The sequence below is a fragment of the Rhinolophus ferrumequinum genome, chromosome 9, assembly GCF_004115265.2.
Source record: "Rhinolophus ferrumequinum isolate MPI-CBG mRhiFer1 chromosome 9, mRhiFer1_v1.p, whole genome shotgun sequence".
Taxonomy (NCBI): domain Eukaryota; kingdom Metazoa; phylum Chordata; class Mammalia; order Chiroptera; family Rhinolophidae; genus Rhinolophus; species Rhinolophus ferrumequinum.
Window position 1 is genome coordinate 10,041,769 of NC_046292.1, and position 23,452 is coordinate 10,065,220.

General features: G+C 52.3%; 1 protein-coding gene across 7 annotated transcripts in view; it reads left to right on the top strand.

Annotated features, from left to right (window-relative positions):
• KAZN (kazrin, periplakin interacting protein) overlaps window positions 1–23,452 on the top strand; it is a 1,005,443-nt gene that overhangs the window by 943,196 nt on the left and 38,795 nt on the right. For 4 of the 7 annotated variants that reach the window (XM_033114228.1, XM_033114229.1, XM_033114230.1 and 1 more), the window contains 5 exons: window positions 4,095–4,265; window positions 11,134–11,323; window positions 13,368–13,498; window positions 16,487–16,537; window positions 17,840–17,963. In XM_033114228.1, coding sequence (XP_032970119.1) covers window positions 4,095–4,265; window positions 11,134–11,323; window positions 13,368–13,498; window positions 16,487–16,537; window positions 17,840–17,963 — 667 coding nt within the window. Of the gene's footprint in view, window positions 1–4,094; window positions 4,266–11,133; window positions 11,324–13,367; window positions 13,499–16,486; window positions 16,538–17,839; window positions 19,307–23,452 lie in introns of those variants that run through there. The other 3 variants (XR_004423856.1, XM_033114233.1, XM_033114234.1) reach the window with 3 other exon arrangements.

The following is a 23,452-nucleotide window of genomic DNA, read 5'->3' on the forward strand; positions in this document are numbered from 1 at the left end:
GCCTGTGAGGCATGATTGTCCCTATGATCCCCATTTTACAGAGGCCAAAACTGAGGCCTAGTTAAAGTCCCTGGCACAAGGTCACAGAGTTACGAAAGGGGGTCAGTATGCAAGCCCAGCAGGCCCTGCTCCAGAGCCCACTCGCTTGACCTCTATCCTGTACTGGCCTCCCACGCACCGCTTAATAACGTGTTTACATGAGTAAATGAGTTACTTCTGCATTTTGCTGTTTAGAGGGCAACCCCAGCAGACCATAGAGAAGAGGTCATGGCGTCCCCGTGAACCGCGGTGGTGTGCTGGGCATTTCAGTGGCACTGTGGCCAACCTGGGGTTTAATAGAAAATACTTCTGTGTGTCTTTTGATGGGGCATTGAATTTGTTTTTATAATCGTGCTCTTACTTGGAAATAAAATTCCCACATAGAGCTCCCTTCCCCAGCACCATGCCATTTATTTATAAGTCACAGGTAACGGGAGGCATCCCCTAAGTCCAGCCAGCAGTGGGGGATGGGGGTGGAGCTGCTGACTAATCAGAAGCCTTGTAGCGACGGCAGCCATCGGTGACAACAGCAGAACGTCAAGTGTTACTCATGGAATGGCTTCACGATACCCTTCAAATTCATTCAGAAAAATGGAATTTGGAAAAGACTCATTTGTTTTAAATTACTATGTTGAACCTTGTTATTATGTGAAGAGATTCACTGCTGTACTTCCAGCGTATCAGTGGAATAGCAACGTTGTAACAATCTTTAATCATTGTTGGGTCCAACCCCATTTTACAGATGGGAGGACTGAGGCTCTGAAGGTGCAGTGACTGACCCAAGGCCACATATTTAGAGCTAGTTTAGAGAAGCTAAAGCCACAAGTCCTGAGTTTAGTTTGCCTCTTCCAAGATCTGACAACTAGATTTTAAAAAAAAAAAAAAAAAAAGGACTTCGTTTTATGTGCAAGATAATGTCCCCATGAACAGGATTTATGGAACCCTCAGGTACGGGCCTCCCCTGAAGCAGATAGCAGGACCCCAGTCTCTGAGCTATAGGCTATGAGGTAGGAAGGGGGGGTCAGCACAAGCTTCTGAGAAATGAGGGGTGGGGGCTGCTCGGAAAGTTCTCCGAATTGCAACATCCCAGAAAGCTGTGCTACATGCACGTCCCCTGTCGCAAGGGTACAGTTTAGAGGGAGATTTGGGGACTTTCCGTAAACTCAGCTGAGGAAGTTCTCACGCTAAGCCAGAGGGCTAGGCTAGGGGCTGAGGGCTGGCCACAGGGCTATATTGAGGCGTGAGGCCACTGTCACAACAGGCCTGCTTCGTCCTGCCAGGCCCGTGTCCCTCTGCAATCCCCTCCTCGCTGCACCCCCCCCTTCTGTCCAGGGGAGCCCTGTGTGCTTTGTAGAGCAGAGGGACCTACAGAGGCCAAGCTCCCAGCTTGGCATCCAAGGCCCCCGCACAGTTGGGCTAAATCCTACCCTCATGATGGCAGCCACCTCTGTCCCCCCAGCAGGTTCCAACCCCCCAGGCGAGTCTCCTTTTGGTTCCTTTCCTGCCGCTGTTGCCAACAAGGACCAAGACCTCCAGCACACTGTGTGGCTGTGTTGGGGAGTTATCCTGCCTCGCAGGTGGTTTTGAGGTTTCCATGTCATAACGTACCTAAAACCCTCAGCGCCACTTGACCTGTGTACAGAATATTCATGACTGTTTCTGCTGAGCCTGCCCTCCTACTGTCAGGGCATGTGGTCCCAGGAAACAGTGTCAGAGTCTTCAAGGCTGAAAGCGCCTCCGGCCTTACCCCCAGCCTAGAACCTTCAGTCTGCTCATGACCACGGGAGCATCCAGTGACTGCAAAGTGACATAGCGACAAAAACGATCCTGAGGTTCCTAGGGGGCACCTTCCTCCTAAGTCAGGGACGTTTTGTAAGCAGCCTCTTGTACACCAGCAAGTTCTAAGGCATGGTCCTTATCTCGTGGTTCGGTTCCACACACTTCACTTCCTGGGCCATTCCATGGGTTAGGCTTGCTGCTGGATGCAGGGGGCAGATGCCCAGGTCATGGCTCAGCCTAGGGAAAGAGCGTCCCATCCAGGTGGCTGCTGGAAAGAGCTGAGCCGGTCCATGGTGTGAACCAGGGCCCAGGCCTGTCACCTGTGGTTGCCCTGATCCCCCAGAACCCGGCCTCAAAGAGAAAGGAGGAGAAGTAACCAGAGGTGGAATGGCTCCCTGCGCTGAGGCTTGCTGCCAGAGCCCGAGAGCACAACTCGGCCCGTGACTTTGTAACAGCACCATCCGTCACTTTGTATCTTGCATTGTCATTTCTTCCTGACCATCACCTTGGGGTGTGTCTCACAGATGGAGGGGTCGAGGTTCGGGGGAGTTAAATAACGTGGCCGGTGTCCTGCAGCTTGCAGTGGACGGACCTGAGGCTCACGCCCAGGCATCCTGACCCTGGAGTGCGGGTGCCAGCTGCACGTCCTGGAAGGAACTGTCCCCCACACCACCTCCTCTAGACTACACTGAGAAGCCCGGGGCTGGTGACACAGAAAGCATGTCCTCCCCTCAGCCAAGTCCCCAAAGCTGCCATATGACGGACTTTGCTGCGACATACATTCATGTATTCAGCAGGACATGTTAGCTGTGATTGGCCAGGCTGCTGTTCTGGGGCCTGGGTGTGGGCAGATGGATGGACATGGCACATCCCTGCTGTCACGGAGCGTGCAGAAGGGCAATTCAGTGTAAGCCCCGTGGGCGCAGGGATTTTTGTCCGGTGTGTGCCTGTTGAATGACCAATATCAGGTACCAATACAAAGAATGGGTTGGAGAGAGCCCAGGGCCTCTGTCTTAGATGTGGAGGTGGCCGCTGGGAGAAGGCCGCTGGGAAAAGACATTTGAGAAGGGACCCAAGTGAAGTGAGTGAGCGCCTGCTGTGTGCCCAACACCATGATGAGCTCTTGACATGGATTATCTCTCTCAGTCCTCACAATAACACCCTAACATATATGTGCTATTATCCCCATGTTACAGATGAGGAAACTGAGGCATGATCGTCATTGCAGCTCGTCCTTGCAAAGCCAGGATTTGACCCCGACTCTCACTCCCTGGAACCTAAGCCAGAGCTACAGCTCTGGGACAGCCACAGAGACAGGGACCAGTGTCTTCTTCAGCCTCCTAGTCCCTGGCCATCTGGAAGTCAGGCCTTCGGCGACGGGGTTGTTAGATGACACAGGGTGGCTACCTCTCTCCTGCAAGGAGACTTAGAGTTTGGCTCTTGATTTGGTGAATGGGAAGACCGGGGCAGGGTGGGTGGACAGGGCCCCCTGCTGGGACCTTTCCCTTGGGAAGGACGCCTGCTGTTCTGAAACTTGGCTCTTCCCCACAGAGGTCAAGCCCTGAGGCAGCTGTCTGTGCTTTGCCTGCTGGCTTTGCTCCAGACCAGCGCAGCTGGAGCCTGGGCCCCTCCCTCAGCGTCGTAGAGGAAACAGCCCATGCAGGAGGACGGGCCGGGAGCAGGGGTCTGTGCTGCATTCAGACACAGCAGCTAGCTGATGGGTTCAGCCTGTTTCGCCATCGGCTGTGACCTTGTGGGTGGTGGCAGGACCATAGCGATGGGGCTGCAGGTGTCTCCTTCTCCGTCCCTGTTTTCCTATGACATCCATGTCACCTAACAACAGAACAAAGCTCCAAACCCACGAATAACCCTAACTTCTGTCAGACTCTGTTTAAGTATTTCCCTCGCACGAAGTCAATCTATGTAACAGTTCTTTGAAACAAGTAGTTCTGAGCACTCCCCATTTTAAACACAGAGGAACCGAGACTTGAGGTAAAACACCTTACCCATTACATGCACTGACTCATTTATGCATTGAAAAATATTTACTGCGCATCTACTAACAGTCTGTCTCTGTTCCAGTACCGCAGCCAGCCTGTGGCACAGCCGGGATTCAAACCCAGGGCTTTCTCACTCCAGAGCCCGAACAAGCCACGTGCCGTAAGGCCTCCTGGCATCTTCCTCTGGTCTGGGGGCCTAGAGCCCTCTGGTGTCTCTGGGCCAAGAGGAGGCCCCTTACCCCTGGTGGTCACACCCCTGGTGCTCTCCCCCTGCAGGAGAGCGAGGACGCCGTCAAAGCTCTGGCGAAGGAGAAGGACCTTCTGGAGCGTGAGAAGTGGGAGCTGCGACGCCAAGCCAAGGAGGCCACGGACCATGCCACGGCGCTGCGCTCCCAGCTGGACCTCAAGGACAACCGGATGAAGGAGCTGGAGGCTGAGCTGGCCATGGTGAGACCCCTCCCCACCCTGCCTTCACCCATCCCGGGCATCCGTTTGAAGGGATCTGCTTGGAGACTGGGGGGGGGGGGAATATTTTTGTTTAAAATATGCATATTTGTTTAGGAAAATATTTGGGAGAAAATACACCAAAAAAATAATGGTTATCTCCAGGGACTAGAATTATAAGTGACTTTTATTTCCTTCCCCCCATTTTCATCTATAGTGAAAATGTCTTACTTGGGTTGTCAAGGAAAAAACTGTTACTTTTATCTAATCCAAAACAAACCTTCCAAATACTTCCAAGTGCTGTGTTTTCCACAGAGGTGCACAGACCGCGTGTGGTGACAGAGCCCAGGTGTGGTGTGTCTGGGCCTGGGAGATAAACCCAGGTCCAGAGCCCTGAGGTTCGGTTCTGCCTGCTCTTGTGTGAGCTTGGGCCTCTCACTGAATTTCTCTGGGCTTCAGTGCCCTTTATCTAGTACTGGGGTGGGGAGGAGGGTCTTTATCCCGCCCAGCCTGCCTCACGAGGCGGCTGGGAAACTCTGGGAAGCTCAGGACATAGAGGACTTTTGAAACTGCCAGGGCCTCGATGTTAGCAGCTGGGAGGAGCGTGTGCAAGGGGCTGCTGAGGGGCGGGGAGGCCTCCACAGCTCAGCGTTCTTCTGCAGAGTGCAGCTGCCCGCTAACAGTGTGGTCACAGCCATGGTTTCTGGGTCAAATCCACCCCATCACTTTCTAGCTGTGTGACCTTGGGCAGGACCGTCTACCTCTCTGGGCCTCAGTTTCATCAAAGCTAAATAGGGTAATTGCATGTATCCAATAGGGCTCCATAGCACTCTTGTGAGGATTTCAGTGAAATAATGCAAAGGAAGTGCTTAGCGTGGTGCCTGTACCTGGTGAGTGATGGTAGGACAAGATGAAGATTTTCTGCTCACACCCTTCAGGATTGTTGCCTGCCTGCCCCAGGGGCACGTCGCGGGGTTCCTGGGTCCCTCCTGAATCTCCTAATCCAGTGCTGACCCCTAGTGGTAAGAACTGGAAATAGCTACAGCTGCTAGGTCCCCCTTGGGGTGGAGGTGGGGGGCTTCCCACCAGTGGGATCAGTGGTGCTGGCAGAACTGCTGCCACCTGCAGCCCATATAGGACCCTTTCAAGTTGAAGATATGTGAAGGGGGTGCAGGGTGAGGCAAGGCCCCTGTTCTCCTAGGTCTCTCGGGCCCTGTGGATGGCCTGAGGTGTCTTCCTTGCCTTGGAGCAGTGGCCTCAAGCCCCCAGTGGAATTCCAGGGTCTTCCAGGATTGGGAGCCAGATCACCTCTGGATTACTCAACCTGCTTTCGTTCTGGCCAACGAAACAGGTTCTTGCCTCCTCCTCTGGGCAGGCCCCTTTGCTATGTGTGAATAGTTAGGGTGAATGTTTGCAGCTCAGGGTGGTGGATTTGTTGTAACAAAAAAAGGGCTCAGAGGCAAAGGATGGGAGCTTTCCTAAGAAAAGCCACTGGGCCATGGCAGCCCCAGTGTTGTTGGGGTGTCCACCTGACTGAGGTCCCCACCTGGTTCACCACCTGGAGGCCTCCAGGGCTGCCTGCTCCAGGTGGTGGTGTCCAGCAACCCCCACTCACTGCTGGCCCGGGCGAGACCAAAGGCGGGGGGGCGCCTTCCTGCATGTGTGCCTCACGTCCTTGGGTTGCAGCAACAGAAAGCAGCTCTGGCTAGTTTACGTGCACGGGCGTGCATTGGAGGACGCAAGGAGCTCACAGGCACAGTAGGAAGGTGGACGGTCGGAGCCAGGGAAGTCAGAGAGGTGGGGAAGCCAGGACTCCATACTGAGTGGCCTGCTCAGTGGTCCCTAATGGGGAGGGGACAGTTCCTGATAACTGCTGACCAAGCCACGTATCACCATTCGGAGCAGTTTCACCTCTGTAGCCACATTGGTTCCATGGGCTCTCCCTGTGCGGTGCATGTATATATTTTTCATAAGTTGTTTTATATGTATGAGCTATAATTCACATACCATGAATTAACACTCTTAAGATGCACAGTTCAGTGGTTTTGAATATCCTCCCAGGGTTGTGCAACTGTCACCCCTATCCCGTTCCAGAACAAGTTCATCACCCTAAAAAGAAGCCCTTTCTGTTAGCAGTCACTCCAGCAGGGTGTATGTTCTTGTTGTGCCCGTTTTACACGTGCGGAAACAGGAATCAGGGCTTCGGGAAGCTCGCCCCCAGCTGCCCAGGGAGTTGAGAGGCAGAGCTGGGAACTGGGTGGTCCCTGAGCTCCATGATGTGCAGGAAACGGTTTTTATATTTACTGTGCACTCTCTAAAGAGGGTCTGTCACCCTTGGCATTATTGGCATTTGGGGCCAGATAAGTCTGTCGGAGGGCCGTGCCGTGCGTGCACTGTAGGACGTGTAGCAGCACCCCTGGCCTCCACCCACAGATGCCAGTAGCCCTTCCCGAAAACCAGAAAGTCTCGAGACATTTCCCAGGGTTCTCTGGGAGGAGTTCGCCCTGTTGAAAACCACTCCTCCCTGTAAGTAGGGCGTTGCTCAAGAATCAAGCGCGGATTCCCTGGTCTCTGTGTCTGTCTGTGCACTGGCCATTCAGTTCCAGCACAGACCCAGCTTGGGTCCTGCCACTTTCTGGCTTTGTAATCCTTGACAGGGGACTTGACCTTTCCGAGCTTCGGTTCCCACATGTACACAATCAGGGCAAGACCCTCCTGGGGCGATGGTGAGGCAAAGTGATGGTGAATCTGAACGAGCGTGCTCTGGATTCTCAGTGACGTCAGCTGTCAGTTATTGATGCCCTAGACTTAGGCCAATCCTGTCCTCAGGCCACCGGGAAGACGGGACATGGGGTCTCGTGTCCGTTCCACTGGTCAGTTATTATGGGTCCTTTGAACAAGTCACTTTTAACCTACCTGTGCCTCAGTTTCCTCATCTGTAAAAAGACAGCCCCCGTAGGCCCCAGTGAGAGTCAAGCACAGAGAGGGATGAGTGAGAGGCTAGATCGAGCAGCAGGGGACAGAAAAGGAACCCAAGCCTCGGTTCCTTTTCTGACAGTCAAGCTGTGGGTTGCCACCGCGCCTGCCCTGTCTCTGAGGAAACCAGCCCCACAAGCGTCACCTCGCCGCCCTGGGCCACTGCTGTTGTAGGTCCTTGCCCACAACCAGCTCCCAGCACTGGGCCTGATCTCAGGCCCTCGTCCACCTCACGTGATCTCAGGGCCTGCCCGAGTCTGATGTGTCCCCTCCACCTCCAAAGCCTACAGTTGCTGGAGACTGTGTGCAGCCACTATTTGCCTCATCAGGTCATGCTGCCACCTCCATGCCAGACCCGCTGCCACCGGCAACCCTGAGATCTGTGAAAGCACTGGAAGGGGATAGTTGAGTCAACTTGTAGCCAGCGTGATACCTGTTTGGTGCCAATGCAGAGTCTGTGCAGCTTGAGTTCACGGAAGCATGACCCTCCTTGTGTGTTTTTGGAAGGTTCCAGGGCCCAGATCCTCCCAGCCTTTGGCCAGGAGAGATATTCCCTAGACAGGCAGGAATCCTTGAAAAGCAGGTGAAGGATTCCGGTTAGAAGCAGTCACAGCATCCCTCAGGGCCAGACTCACTGTCTAACATGGAAGCGTGTCCTGACCTGCAGGTCGGCAGGCCCTCCAGGCAGTTGAGGGGGAGCGAGGGGGTCTTCCTCAGCCTGACCCAGAGGGTGGGCGAGAGCAGAGCCCTACACGGCTCTCCCCTTCCGCCTCTTGGATCTTATCGCCCGATCTTAGGAGGACATAAATAATCCTAATAGTCATCTTCACTTCTACTTGTTGAACGTGACAATTGGCCAGACAGTATCCTGGGCCTTCATGGGACTTATTCCACATCTGACTTCTATTTGGGAAGTAGAAAGTGTTTCATAATAACAGTCGCTTACATTTATTGAGTATTTTTACCACAGGGCAAGCGCTCTCCATAGCAACCGTGTTATTCCCATCAGACAGGTGAGGACATGAAGGCACGGATAGTTAAGGGGCCTCTCTAAGGATCCCCTTGCCGGGAAGTGGCAGAGCCGGCATCAAATCCAGGCAGTCTGACTTCAGAGGCCACCTCTGAAATCACAGAGTCACAAGCTCAGAATTGCTGTACTGGGCTAACTCATTGCACAACTCCAGGGGTCGCTACTTACATAGAAACGATCCCTCAGTCTCTCCATCTTACCAATGAAGACCCTGAAGCTCAGAGTGCTGGAGTAACTTCCTCAAGGTCACACAGCACTTAAATAGCAAACGCGTAGTATGAACCTAGTTCTGTCTGACTTTTGTCACATTGAGGTGTTTGAGCAACTCATCAGTTCCCAGAAGCTTGACGCTCTGGGTTCAGAGCGCTCAGAAGGGTGTGGAGGCGCAGAGAGAAGTGTATGTCAGATGTCAGAGCTCAAGGGGCGCTCCCAGCATTAAATTGCATTTAGCGGAAGAGATTAGTCAGAAGCGCTGTGTGAATTGCCATGGGGAGGTGACCCAGTGCGGCACCCCGGGTGCGTGCGGGTTTTAAATCAAGACCTCACATGCCTTGTCTGCAGTACACGGCTCAGTTGTAACTGTCAGAGGTTTAAAGTTGTGAGTGGGCGGTTTGGGAGAGGTTCCCGTGGTTCGGAACTCACAGATAAACCACTCCATCGTGTAGGACTAACCGCAGAGGACCTCGCAGTTATCAGGTAGCGATGATGTCAAGCTGCCTGCCAAGTTAGAAGGTGCCACTCCCAGGCCCCGACAGAGGTGAGGCTCCACCTGGGAGAAGAAAGCCTAGCGGAGACAGGAGAGTGGCCCTGTCCGGGCCTCTTCCTGTGCTGCAATAAAGGAGCAGCTTGTTTCAGGGGCAGCTTGGAACTTTCCTGTGCTCCCCATGTATGTGGTTGGGAATGTTTGCAAGAGGTCAGAGCAGAGAGTTAACTCCCACACGATGGCAGACCCATCTGGGTGCTCCTTTCCCCTGAGTCCACTTTCTGGGTAGCCAAGATGGATGGAGCATGAGGATGCAAGGGAGTGGGACAGCTGCCCGAAAGCAGTGCCAGGATGGAGGGCCAGGAGGTGCGTGCACCTGGAGGGGAAGACAGACATGGTCCCAAGTCGGGTGCAGTGGACCAGGAAACGTGCGTCTTCTTGGTCCCGGGGCTGCTGCAAGCACATGGCAGCACTCAGACACACCCAGCCCCGCTGCTTTCAGCAGCGGCATCACCCCATTGTTCTCTTTGTGAGTGGGCAGAGCTGATTCCCAGGGCTGATGGCCCCGACACAGCAGAGGCCTGCTCCCATCTGTTCTGCAGGTTTTTACCGAGTACTTCACTGGATGAGCCCAGTCCCAAGCCAGGTCACCAGACACACCCCGTTCTCTGTCTTGTGGACTCGGCGTCTGCATCTCTTATGCTGGTTGTTTTCTTGTCCCAGAGGAGCGTGGGCTCCGTAACCCACAAGGAGCACCGAGGCTTGGAGCCCAGCTTGGATGTCATGCCTGCTGTGCATCCTTAGAGAAGCCACTTGACCTCTCTGAGCTTCTGCTTTTGCCTCTGTCATGTATAGATAATTCCACATTCCCTACTTGAAACCCAGGGCTGCTGCACTGAGCATATGAAGGATTTCTAAGCCAGCGAGCGGGCAGATTATTAACTGGCTTGGGGGTGGGCCTGACACCCTCAACTAGACCTTCCTCTACCTCCCGTATAGGTTTATATTCCCGGGAGCCGGCGGTAGAAGAGGAGTGATTTTATAGACTCCTTGGGGTATCGGAGCTGGAGAGAACCCTAAAGATCATTCGGTCCAGGCTTTTCATTGTACAGATAGGGAAACTGAGGCTCAGGGACCACAGTGACTTATCTAAAATAACACAGCTAATCGGTGTGATGAGGGTGTGTCAGGCTTTCGGCCAAGGACTGTCCATTGTTCAGCTGGCATCTCAAGAACTACTGCTCTGTCAGGAAGAGCCTGGGGCCTTGGGCAAGGTATGGAAAGTTCTGGAGCTGGGAGAGATGAGATGAGGTTTTTCGTTGTGAGTGTCCATATTAGGGGCAAAGCCAGCACTCACAGTGGCTCTGCCATCTGTTGCAACCCCCTGGAGCGTCAGATTCACCAGAGATCTCAGTGTGAGACACTTGGGCCCCTCCATATCCCCCCTCTGCCTTGGCGTGAGGCTGGGGAGTAGAAATTGAGCGTGATGACAAGAATATGCATTAATACATTTGTCATATGTGCTGTTCTTCTCCCCAAAATAATTTGAAATTGCCACTAATAAAACTCCATATATCCTGGGGTGAGATAATACAAAGCTAAGAGAGATCTCAGTCATCGACTGAAGGGACAGTCACGGTCCCACCTGCCCTAACTCAGCCCCACACTTGTCTCTGGGCGTCCTCGTGTCCCAGGCATTCTCCTCATGTGATCCTAAGAGCCAGGTTGAGGATTTGCCCTGTGCCCAGCTTGCACTGCGTAGCAACCTGTGAAAGGAAGGTTGCAGGTTAAATTTGGGAGGAATTAAGGTAATGGAAGCCAAAACACCATTTTTTTACAATCTCCGGACAATCCCAGCTCGTCCTTGGAGAACCCAAAAAACTGGGTGCTAAGTGTGTGCTTGGCCCCCCTTTCTCTCTGTGTTGCTGGCTTCGCTTTGTGTTGTCAGGTACTAACGAGTAGCCCCAAAGTGAGCCCTCAGGTGAGGCTTGCAGTGCAGTGCAGGGCTTGACTTGCTGATTGGTACACGGCACAGAGCCCGAGGCACCCCGGGACAGAGGTCAGTTTTGGGTTTCTCATTATGACGGGTGATGGCCGAGCAGCCGGCCAAGAGGTCCCCTTGATCACGTCATCCTCTTCCTGTCTCCTGGCTCTCTCTCCAGGCCAAGCAGTCCTTAGCTACGCTGACTAAGGACGTCCCCAAGCGGCATTCACTCGCCATGCCCGGCGAGACCGTGCTCAACGGTAACCAGGAGTGGGTGGTACAGGCGGACCTCCCGCTGACCGCGGCCATCCGGCAGAGCCAGCAGACGCTCTACCACTCGCACCCGCCCCACCCCGCAGATCGGCAAGGTGAGTCCTGGCCCAGCCTGGCCCAGCCACAGCTGTGGGGGCCTCTTAGGAAGCCATCTGACCCAGTGGGGAAGGCCGCCCCTTTAATCGCACTATAGCTGCTTAGTGGGGTGTAGGGCAGAGATCAGAGCCTTGTGGAACCGAAAAGTCTAAGAGGTGGACCTCAGGCAGAGCTGGATCCTGAGTTTCAGACAATTCCTAGGCCTGTCTCTCTTCGCCTCTCAGCTCAGCTTGTCTCCACTGGCTTCATCTTTAATTTGTTTCTTTCCATGAGGCAGCAAAACAGTCCCTAGCAGTTCCAGCCTTTTGTTTGTTTGTTTTTTAAGGCCCTTACAGCTCAAAAGTCTTGAGAAGGAGAAACTCTCTCTTTCTCTGTGTCCATAGCAAATTCCAAAGGACTCTGTTGGCCAGCCAGAGTCATATGCCCACCCCTGGACCAGTCACCATGTCTGGGGAGTGGGTACACTGATTCTCCAGCCTGGGTCACGTGGGCATCCTTCGGGAGGGGAGACAGCCAAGTTCCTTGATTGACAGCTCCATGCAATCACAGAATGTGTGGGAGGGCCAGAAATAAATGGCACAGGTGTTTGCTCCAGGCGCTGGGGGGAGGAAGGGCCCAGCCTCCGGGCAGCATCTGCACCCATTGGCCACGGTACAAGCCCCAAATCCCTCTGCACATCTGCAGCCCACCTAGCTCTGGTCTCCCACCTAGCCTCCCCTGAGTGGCTGCCTTTCTGTCATAGGTACAGGTTGGGTACAGGCAGCTGGCCTTTGGAGCCCCAAAGTCTTGCCATCATCTAGCTGGGAACCCAAACCCAAGTTCTGACTCCAGAGCTCCTCCCCCACTGAGACCATATGGCCATGGGTGGCAAGGACTGTCTTTCTCAGAAATATAGTCCTATTGTTCACATGGTACGTGCACATAGTAGGCCCTCAGTCTGTGTTGTCAAAGTGCATCCTCCATCCAGTGCCACTGCCTGCAGACAGGAGAGCAGTTTTCTGGGGGACTTGGGCAGGCTTCTGGCTGTGGCTTCCAAGCTGAGCCTTTCATTCAGCAACTCTTGAGTACCTACTATGTGCCATGGGGATCAACGTGGATAAGACACCCAGGCTGCCTGTCCTTGTGTCGCTGGTGTTGGAGGTGTGAAGACAGACAACACGCATATAACTAAGCTGACACACAGGAGAGAAAGATTAGATTCTAATTAGCACAGGGAGAGAAAGCAACAGAAAACAAGGGCTTTGATGGAAAAAAAGACAGTGGGGAGAGCCGATCATTTGGGGAAGCTTCTCTCGGGACAGGCTGAGACCTGAATGATGAGAGTGAGCCAGTGGGCAGCAGGACAAGGCCGAGACAGGAGGGAGATGGCACATGTGGGGCACTGTCAGAAGGCCGGTGTGACACAAGCCAAGGCTGGTGGGATGGGCGGGGCTGTAGTCCTTCCAGGCTTCAGAGGCCAGGAGGAGGGATGTGCGTTTTTACCGAAGGTGACCAGGTGATGCCTGGCTCTCACTGCCGTGTGAGGGTTAGAGGCAGGGAGGCCCCCTGGGAGGCTGCCCTGGTCTTCCAGGCAAGAGACGGTGGTGGCTTGGGCTCAGGTGGTGGCAGTGGGTTTGGACAGAAGTAGACGGCTTTGCGGTTGTGTTTAGAGGCACCGATGGTGATTGGGTGTGAGGTGTGGGGGCCTTGGGAAGCTGGTATTGACCAGCAGTTAGGATTGCACCAGGTTTAGGGCACATCCAGGTGGTGGGAGCATTGTGAGGACGGTCACGGAGGTCCCTGGAAACTCCTGCCTCCTCCTCTCCTTCACCCTAGTTAGGAGGGAGCCTAATTGGATCAGGAGGCTCTGGAAGCTTCTTCCTGGCAGCTGCCCTCTGGTGACATGTGGGGCTGTGGAATAGAGGGGTGGAGAGCTGGGCACGTCCCCTCTACGTCTCAGTGTTCTATCTGTATAATGGGGGCATTGGGTGGAATCGCCTGCAAGGCAGTAGAGGCGAGGACATTCTCTCCATCCCTCACTTACCAGCTGTCCCTGCTTTCCAGCGGTCAGGGTGAGCCCCTGCCACTCCCGGCAGCCCTCTGTCATCTCCGACGCATCTGCTGCAGAAGGCGACCGGTCATCCACACCAAGTGACATCAACTCCCCTCGACACCGGACACACTCCCTCTGCAACGTAAGGCTAGCAGCAGCAGGGCCTGGGCCCTGGGCCCTGCCCGGAAACTGCTGGGCGGGTGGAGGGGTGAAGACGTACCCGCTGTTTCCTCTCGTCCACCCAGGGAGCATTCTGGCGAAGGCATTTCCTGTTCTGTTCTTTCCTTTTGCAAGAAGAGATGGATGTGGGGAGAGAAAGAAAGGAGGCCCATTTGCTCCTTGTGTCCGGGAGGGCAAGGAAAATCCTGAGGAAGGCGGGCCTGGGACGGCCATGGGGTCTGTGCAGCCCGGGGTTCCTCAGGTGGGCTGTGTCTGGGACCGTGGGCTTCTCCTCCCACACGTGACCCTCCGGAGCTCGGGGCCTTACCAGCACACTGCATTTCCCTAGAGGGCCAGCTCTCTGTCCTTCATCCAGGAATGAGCCGGATGTTTTTGAGCTTCCAGCTTTGTTGCATATTGCCTTTGGAGAGGCATCCATGAATTTGTCCTGTTTGCATTGCTTATTTAATGAAATGCTTTTTGATTGCATACTGCGCGCCCGCTACCAAGAGGTACATGTCTGCATGCTGGGCACCAGATACCAAGAGGCACATGTCCCTAGTCAGCTAACTCTTAATGTCTAGCAGGGCAGACAGACAGACTCTCAGTGAATAAGGGGGTGAACAAAGGTGGGTCAAGTGTCTGAGGACAGGATACCATCCATGTCTAGGCTTTAACGTGAAACACTGGAGTCGTGGTGTGGGGGCCACTCTTCATTTGTGTTCCATCACGTGGCTGATAATACAGAGGGCTCCCCTACCATGTCCTGAGACACAATAGGTCTTCAAATGCATGGGGAGGCTTTCTCTAAAACTCAGTTAATGTTGCTTTATTAACCAGTGAGATAGATAATTCAAAAAAAAAAAAAAAATGAGGTGACTATAGTGGGAAAGAAAGACAAAATAACCACTACTTGAAAGTGATAGGATTATCAACCTGGAAAACTCAAGAGAATAACCTTGAAAAGCCATTAGAACTAATAATAAGCTAGTACATAATGGGACTGGTTGAAAATCCATTTATAAAAATCAATAACTTTTCTCCATACAAGTAATCATAATGGAAATTTTTTTTCTATCTACAATAACATTGAAAAGCGCTTATAAAAATAGCTAAGACTAAACTTCAAATAAGTGGCCCCAGCCTGGTGATGTGAGCAGCAGGAGCCCGGGGCCTTACTTAGCCCACATCAGGATGGGGAGAAGGCCTGGGGCCCCACTAAGGGCTGGGGTTCTTTTTTAACTGGGGCGTTATAATTATAAAAGGAAGTAATGTGTTCTTCTCTTGTCCCGAGGAGAGAACCCAAGTGACAAAAGCTGTCTTGACTGACAGAACCAAAACAAGGAAGGCGGGCCACTTGAGGGGCCCTCTGATGTCCAATTTCTGGTTCTCAGGGGCCACTGCTAAGTTACACCTACAGCCAGCAGTGCCCTTCACTCTTAAAGCATAGGCTAGACACCCTATAATATCTCTGCACACCCCAAATGAGAATACCTTCCCAAGGGCCATATCTTTTGGTCTACTCATAATGGACCCATGGGGACTCTGACAGCCGAAATGCTGCTGGAAAATCCATTCCCCAGAAAGGGTTCTCTGAAGGCCTAGAAAACCTCATCTTTCTTTCTCTTCATTTGACAACAGGCCTAGCCTTTTGCCTGACCTGGCCTTGGCACATACCTGCTGCTACAGGCAGCATATCCAGCACATTGATTTCCAGACTCACCTTAACAGGGCCCTGCTGCCAGGAAATGGGTGCTTTGATAAACCAGTTGTTTGAATACAGGCATTTCAGTGGGCACTGGCCTCATTCTCTTCCTCTTAAATTTGGCCAAGATGGCCATACCCAGAGTAAACCTATTCTAGTTCTCTGCCAATGAGTTCTGTTTGCAAATCTTGAGATGGTACTAAAGACTAAACTACCATTTGTTCCAACCCCACCCTCCCCAAACCACCTTCATCCCACATCTCAACAGAGGTACACACAGGTAAGCCAGGAAGAGCCTGAAAATAGCTCCAGGTAAACCAATCCTCTGTTCTCAGGCGTTTGACCTGGCACCAGCAAGAACAACCCAGTCTGGACTGAGGACCCCACCAACCTCTCCTTCTCTGGCCACTAATTTAGAGCCAGGGTGGGGGCTCAGCACAGAGAGGTTGGAGAAAGTTGATGGACACTGGCCCAAGTGACACCTTGTTTCTTCATAATCACTTTGCCTGCAATTCTGGAAACAACCACCAGGAGTCTCCCTACAGTGATTCCTTTTGTGATCCAAATGATCTGTTTGCCCCCAGGCAAGGCAGACTGATTCTGGGATGTAGTTAGTGAAGGCTTTTGTACACCCGCAGGAAGGAGCACTGGGCCAGGAGGAACCAGACTGTCCAGAATTTGAGCTGTAGCTCTGCTTTTAATTAGCTCCATGATGTTGGATTGGCAGAGCCTGTTTATCTGTAAATCAGGCTAATAAGTCCACAAAATAAGAGATGCATTGTGTTGTATGTGGGGGAGTTAGAGGCGACAGTCTCCCAAGTCTTCCTGTCCTGAAATTCTTTATTTTTGTGCCTTTTGTCTATAAAATTAAATTTTTTGATGAAAAGGACCAAGTAAAACCAACCTCCAGTTCATCATGTGATGAACTGGACCAAGTGAGACAGGAACTTAGAAGCCTTTGAGTGACTAATTTATTGGTCAGAGGGTGTTGGGAGTCAAGAGGCCAGAGCAGGCATAAGAGCACCCAAGACTCTCTGGCCAGGACCCCGGATCTAGACAGTAACTCAATGAACCCCAGGCCCTGCCCATCAAGCCACCTGGGAGTGTCTGATTCAGGGTGGTTGGAGGGGTTTTTCACTACAGAGGCAGGGTAGTCCCTAAGGGATGGCTTCCTTTCATGGAAGACCCCATGCCCTGTGGGCTACCTCTGCTCTCGTGTGTCATTTGTCTCTGCTGTTTCATCTTTCTCTTCTCCTTTGGCTATAGGGCGACAGTCCCGGCCCAGTTCAGAAGAACCTGCACAACCCCATTGTACAGGTAGGTGTGCCTTCCCAGGATATTGGGGCCCTCCCTTCACCCCAGCCCAACCATGACTTCATCCCTGTTACCCTGGCCCTTGGTGTCCCCACTTCCATACTTGGGCACCCCAGCAGGGAGGAGATATGACACTACCTGAGTCACATATGGGTTAGTGCCTGAACCAGACTCAGCACTCGGGTCTGCTCTTCGTGCCCTCTTCTGGACCTGTCGACCTATTAAGTGTACCACACATCCTCCGTCCTGCTGCCCTGGTAGTTTCTCCTGGAAACCAAATGCTGATGACCCGAGCCCTGGGCCTATTGGGCCTCTCATTGCAGGAAACTTTTATTCATTTTTTAACATTTCAATATTCTATAATCAGAGTGAGGAGGGGACTGCAGGGGGTAAAAAAACATAAATTTGAGGGTTAGAAGGGGCCTCTGAGATCAGCTTTCTAGTCCTGGGGTTTCCACGTACTGGTCTACGCAACCATTCATCTGCTTCAGGGTCTACGAGGGAAGTTTTTCAAATGCAGATTCCTGGGCCCAGGTGTGGGGTGGGCCTAGAATTCAGGAAATGTGTTTTGGGAACCATTAGTCTAGTCTAAGCCCCCCTTTTTAACAGAGAATGGCACCCCATGTATAATGCACCTGACAGTTTGCAGAGCTCTCCGGCAGACACCACCCTCCAATCTCCATAGTCACCCTGTAATCGAGGACTAGCATCCAAGCCCCTGCCTCCCCGATCTTCCGTGGCCAGTCCTGCTGCTTGTGCAGGGCTTCAGGTCCTTGCTCATGGCCGACACAAAGCTCAGGTTTTCTCCTTATTCTCCGGGCTCTCCCAGGCCCCCTTTTCCACAAGGACTTTTTCACGGGGAACTGGGACGCTTGCTGCAGTGCCCCTGCAGACAGGACCTGTTGCCCACTGTGGACGAGTGCAAGTGCGTGGACACACTCGTGCAAGCCCTCAGGAGGCACTGGAAGGTTGTGGGCAAATCATTTAAATGATAATAGTACAAACATCACCAGCAGCTCGGGGTTATGGAATTCTTATTACGCGCCAGGCATTGTTCTAAGCATTTTTTATCCTCACTTGAATGACATCCTCATGACAGTCTTGGGTTGGTCCTACTGTTGTCTCTGAGAGGCTTCCTAACTGGCCCAAGTTCTGAGTGGTGACAAACCCTGGCATTCCTACCCACTGGTGGCCCGTCCCTCCCCCACCAGCCGTCCCCTCTCCTCCACCCACCCCTTCCACTCCCAGCTCAGTGTGGCTTTGTTCTTCTCCCCGCTACTTCTGCCACTTGGCCGGACTCTTCAGTCACTAGAGGATCTTGAAGACCAAAAACGGAAAAAGAAGAAAGAGAAGATGGGATTCGGCTCCATCTCCCGCGTCTTCGCCAGAGGGAAGCAGCGGAAGTCCCTCGACCCCGGCTTGTTTGATGGTACCGCCCCTGATTATTACATAGAGGAGGACGCGGACTGGTGATACCCGCCTCCCTTCGCCTGCTGCCCGGCAGGCGTGTCTGTGCGTGTGGATGTGCGTGCGTGCGATGCGCGTGGGGGCGTGCGTGGCGGTGCGCGTGAATGTGGGTGCTGGGTGTGGCAAGGCGCAAACACACATGTGACCCCCCTTCCCCGTGCGTCGCCACCTCTGTAATTGATGTACATACTACAAACGTGTGTGAATATGTCAACTCTCTGTCGTCTTTGGAGCGATACAGTTGTGTTGTTAATCTGGCTTTGTTTTGTTTCTGTTTTTGTTTTTTTTTTTGGTTTTTTTTTTTGTCTTTTTTTTCCTTTTTGTTTGGTTCGTTGGGTTGTTTTCTTTTCCCCCTTTCCCCTCCCCTCCTCCTTTTTATGAAACTTGAAAACTTGAAGGACTGCTGTGTATTTGTAAATAACAAAACTATTGTGCACTCCGTGCTTGTAAATGTCCCTTGTCCAAACTGCTACTTCTGGAGCCCGTCTCCCCGATGATGTGGTCTGTTTTTGATGTCCCCAGCCCCCCGGTGTGAAAGTCTGGGACCAGACCCTGTTCTCGGGGCATGCCCAAGTCACTTTAACCACAAAACGCCATCGCCGTCAGGGTAAGGTCCTCTCTCCGCAGTCTCGAAAGCCCGGCCCAGGGGACTTGTCTTGGCTGGGTCTGTTGATGTCAAACGGGCTCTTTTTAACGGCTTGCCAGTTTTTAAATTGAGTTGCCGTTTCTTTCTTTATGGAAAAAAAAAATTCTTCCGTTTAATTTATTTGCACAAATGCAGAAGACTTATTCTATCTAAATTATTACATAAATATTGGAATGTATATTTTTCCATGGGGCGGGCGGGAGGCGGGTGTTTCTGTTGACTTGTCTGTTCTGTTATCACGCTGCTGCCAAACTGTGCAAGGTAGAGTTTAGGGTGGCCATGGGATTTCCGAGCTTGCTTTTTTCCGTTCTTTCTTCTTCTCTCTCCCCATTCTTCAGCCCCCGCATGGAAGTGCGCTCCACCTTTCTTCCCACCCATAGCCCTCCAGGCCTTTCTATATATATTTTTTTACCTGAACTACAGAACACTGACCTCAGTGAGCAGAGGCGCCTACTGTCATGGTCATCTTCTCTTGGGTCTGTCTTTTGAGTGACGTTGAATACACGGGGAGACAGCCAACCACATGACCAGGGTATGACCACGGGCACCCTCGGCCTGAGCCGTCCCATGAGGGTATTCGGGCAGCATACGTTCCTCCCTGCAGCTGTGTCTTTCTCATCCCTGGTTTATTCTGCACAGTGGCCAGGCAGGTCTCATTGGTGGGTGGGGGGCTCTCATCTCAAGAGGAGGGCTGTTGGGGACACAGCATCCAGCACCAGAGCCTCTGCCCTCCCCATTCCGGTTGGTTCCTCCAGCCACACAGAGCAGAATCTCTTGGGGTCCCTCAGGCCCTGTCCTCCAACTGTCAGAGCAGCCTGAGCCCACTCACCCCAGGAGAGAAGGCTGGAGGGAACATCTGCCTGTGTGGGGAGCAGTACTGGCTCCAGTGAGGCTTTACCAGCAAAGGAACCATGTGCATTAGACGCCGGGTGATTGAGAACACGGGAGCCAGAAGCCAGGGCCTCCCAAGGCTTAAAACTAGCTTTCCCTTTTCTTTAGCCTGTGAACCCCTCCGCCCCGACCCCACACCTTAACTACTAACACAGCTCAAGCCACACTCCCCCTAAACTACAGTAGTTACGCTTTTGCTAACAGTAACATTCTCAGCTCTTACAAAGAAACAAGACTTTAAAATGCTGGAGCGTCTCTATCAGAACGGATAGGGTATTTTGTCCCAAGTCTCTAAAATGAACAGAAAAGCCCCAGTTGGCTGCTCCCTTTCCTTTTGACCAGGTGGGGGTTGGGAAGGAGCAGGTCAGTCACCTAATAAGGCTCGTTCTGGCCTCCTCTGGCTAAGCTGTTTAACCCAGAGATTGGCACTGGCATCTTTCTCTACAGAGAGAGATTTTAGAAAAACACTTTCTCCCCGATGAATTTTTTTTTTCCTTTTGATTGATTTTTATTATTTTCCCTTTACTTACAAGGAAATAAGATTGCAACCACTCCTGGTAATGATTTAGTAGTTCCTTTTCATTTCAGTTTTTGTAAATTAGGAGATAATTCTAAGTTACTAAGGATGATTTATTTAAGAGAACTACGTCAAATAGCGAATGAGTTATGGGTAACATTAGATGAAAATAACCTTTCCCGTGGGAAAGGTTTCTCGAAGGCATGGATGCAAATATAAAATATTAAAAAAAAATCTAAATAAAGCTTATTTTAAAATATTATCGAATTCTATGTTATTTGATTGCTTCTATCTTGCTCCGAGCGGGAGGCAAAGCCCCCATGACCTGCTCCTTGGAATTTCCAGGGCTGGGTGCTAAGGGGATGATGGGAGGGGCCGAGGAAAGCTGGCTGGATTCTGGGACCATGGAGGGACTGAGAAACATTTCTCTCCCAGAAACATTTCATCTTTGCCGCCCTTAATGTCAGCATCCAGGGCTGCCCGCGGTCCTAAATGCTCCAGCTTCGAGCCTGGCACCCTGGACCCCACGTTCTCCAGCTCAGCGCCCCGGTCAGCTTTCATCGGCTTCCTTCTCCCACCGGCGCACCTTCCAAGGCCCAGAGGTGGGGCCTGTGAGTTTGGGGCATGTTACTTTCTGCAGACCTCACTGGGCCTCTGCATGGTCCCACCTTCCCACCATCCCTGGAGACTGAGAGGAGCTAAAGGGAGAAATCGAGGGAGCTACAGGGCTTCCCTGATGAAGCCAGAGGGAAAAGCCAGGCTTTTCTGAGCCCCGTGAGATCCTCCAGACGCAAAGCCCGGGCCTCTCCCAGTGAAACTCCAAGAAGAGGCCACCAGATACCCGAATACCTAATTGCAGCCAGTGCCCTCAATCTCTGTCTCCCAACCTAGAAACAAAGCCTCTCCAGCAATAAGACTGACTGAAGACTGGCCTTTTAATTCCCCTGCTATTTCTGCTAGAAAGCAAGCTCAAAGCTCCGTGATACACAGTGCATGCCAAGAAATTACAGGGCTCAGAACTGCGAGGAACTTAGGGGCGTCTACCCTAGCCGTGCTCAACCTGGCCACACAGTAGAATCACCCACGGAGCTTTCGGAAAAAATTTCCTATGCCAGGCTGTATCAGAGCTTCTCCGGTGAGGTGCAGCCAGGCTTGAGGACCACAGGGCTAATCTGAAGAGGGCAAGTGGCCCAAACATGCCTCTGCGCCCCTCTCCCTGTCCTCATGCAAACATCACAAATCAATTAAAGAGTCCTTCCTGCCCGGCCAAAGTGGCCTCTGATTTCTTGACTTTACAAAGCCTCAGGCAGACACTGCCAGTCAGTCGGAGTTGGCATGCAAGGAGAAAGCCTATTTGCCGTCTCCAAACTAACCCAACCTTCCACACTGGACAGATGAGGAAAACTTGGGCCCAGAAAGGAGTGACTTGGCCAAAATCCAAGCTGTCACTCCTACAATTGTGACCTTCTCAAGGGCCCGGCCATACCTTATTCCAATCTTTGTAGCTCGACTCAAAAGTCACACTACCTCCTTTGTTAATTTCTTAGACCTTGCCCCTAATGGTCCAACCTCAAGTGGCGCCTATGAGAAACAAAAAGGGCTGCCCAGGGCTTCCAGAGCCCGTGTACAGCGGCCTGGGTTGCGTACTGCTTTACTCCATGAGACACCATTGTGTGGGCGCCCTGAGTTGTGCAGTACACAAACTGTGTGGCTGTACTCGGTGGCCCTTCTGTGGGCTCTCCCATCCGTGCTGGCAGGCTCCAACAGGTGTAACCTAATAATAGTAATAATAATAATAATAATAATTAACATTTATTAAGCACTTACCATGGGCCAGGGTCCGTGCTGCGCACTTTACATGTATTAACTCAGTTAACCTTCCAACAGCCTACGTTATCTAGAAAACTGAGGTTAAGTAAAGCGTCCTGGGTCAGTCAAGGATCCTAGGAAACAGTACAGCTGGGCTCCAAACCCAGGGCATCTGCAGTGCCCTGAAGCACCGCAGCACCTGGGCAGCGTGGGGCTCAGACCACAGGTGGACATCATACGTGCTTCCGCTGGGCCTGGTTTGAATGTCACCCCGATGGTCCGTCACCCACCAGTAGTCTCTGGCACAGCCTCGCACTTCCTTGCTTTTGTGACTGAGTCTGTTCCTGTCAGCCTTGTACCCCCAGGCCCAGAAAACCCGCCCCAGAGAGGAGCCGGTGGGGCGGGCAGAGCAGAAAACGGGCTGTTGTGCCGAGTTCTCATTTCCAGCACAAGATTGCCTCCACCTGCTCCGCCGTAGAACCCATCCCTCCCTCGCTTAACAGGAAGCTCCACCCCCAACACCAAGTGCCCCAGGACGGGCCCAGGGCCCAGGAGCAGCCCCTCACCGGGCCCCAGCTGTTGGGCAGTTGCTGTGTGCTTCACTCAGCTGGGCTCTGGAGAGCCCCCGTGCTGTGGGGCTGCCACATACGGGATCATCAGCCCTTTGACAATAGGAGTTTAAAAATATTTATGAGCCCTCGCACCAAAAACCTGCATTTTCACAAAACAGCACTTACCAACATCGCACCCGTAGCCAATCTGCTCAGAACAAATGGCTCTTGAGCTTTTTCAACTCAAACTCCACTGGGTGGGACAAAGTATGCCATGGCCCCCTCCCTGCCACCTGTTCCCACTTCCCAGTGGAAAAAGAACCTGGTGGTAATGAAGAATCAAGAGGGAATACCTACAATTAACTTGATCTGATAGGATAAGTTCATGATTTTATACAATAAAAGAAACTTAACGTAGGAGCTTGATTTTGACTGTATGTTAGAAGTTGTTTAAATATCAAAGTCACAGCACATCACCAATGAAGTGTCACTGTACAGGCAAATTGAGGGTATACAACTTGTTGGCAGCTGGCGTACAGATAATTCAAACCTGAACTATCACTGCCTGGCGTCTTAAAGCCCAGTTACTGAAAAAAAGATGCAAATATGCATCCCTCTACTCTGCAGGGCTGTGCCACCAACCCCAACAAACCGAACCCCTGTGAAGATGATCCCAAGAGGACTGATCTTTAGAAGCAAGAATACCAGCAACTGAAAACCTTGATATATTCCTCCTAAAGATGGCAGGACTTCGATCACCTAGCACGTCCCCAGGGGAGGCTTGTGACATAGCCAGGCTGTGTGCAGCAGCCATGCTTCTGAATTAAGAGTCCCTGGAAAACACGGGCTGACCGCCTGTTTGTGTATCTGAGTTGTAGGTTTCAGAAATCTCTGATTGCTTTCTTAATGGGTTGGCAGTAAGCAGCAGTGAATTGCACCAAAATAATAGAAACTATAAAATTGCATGTTGTGCTCCATCTGGACCTTGTAGCCTATGAGTAGAGCCAGGCCATGCCTGGATACTAGCTCCAGCTCTG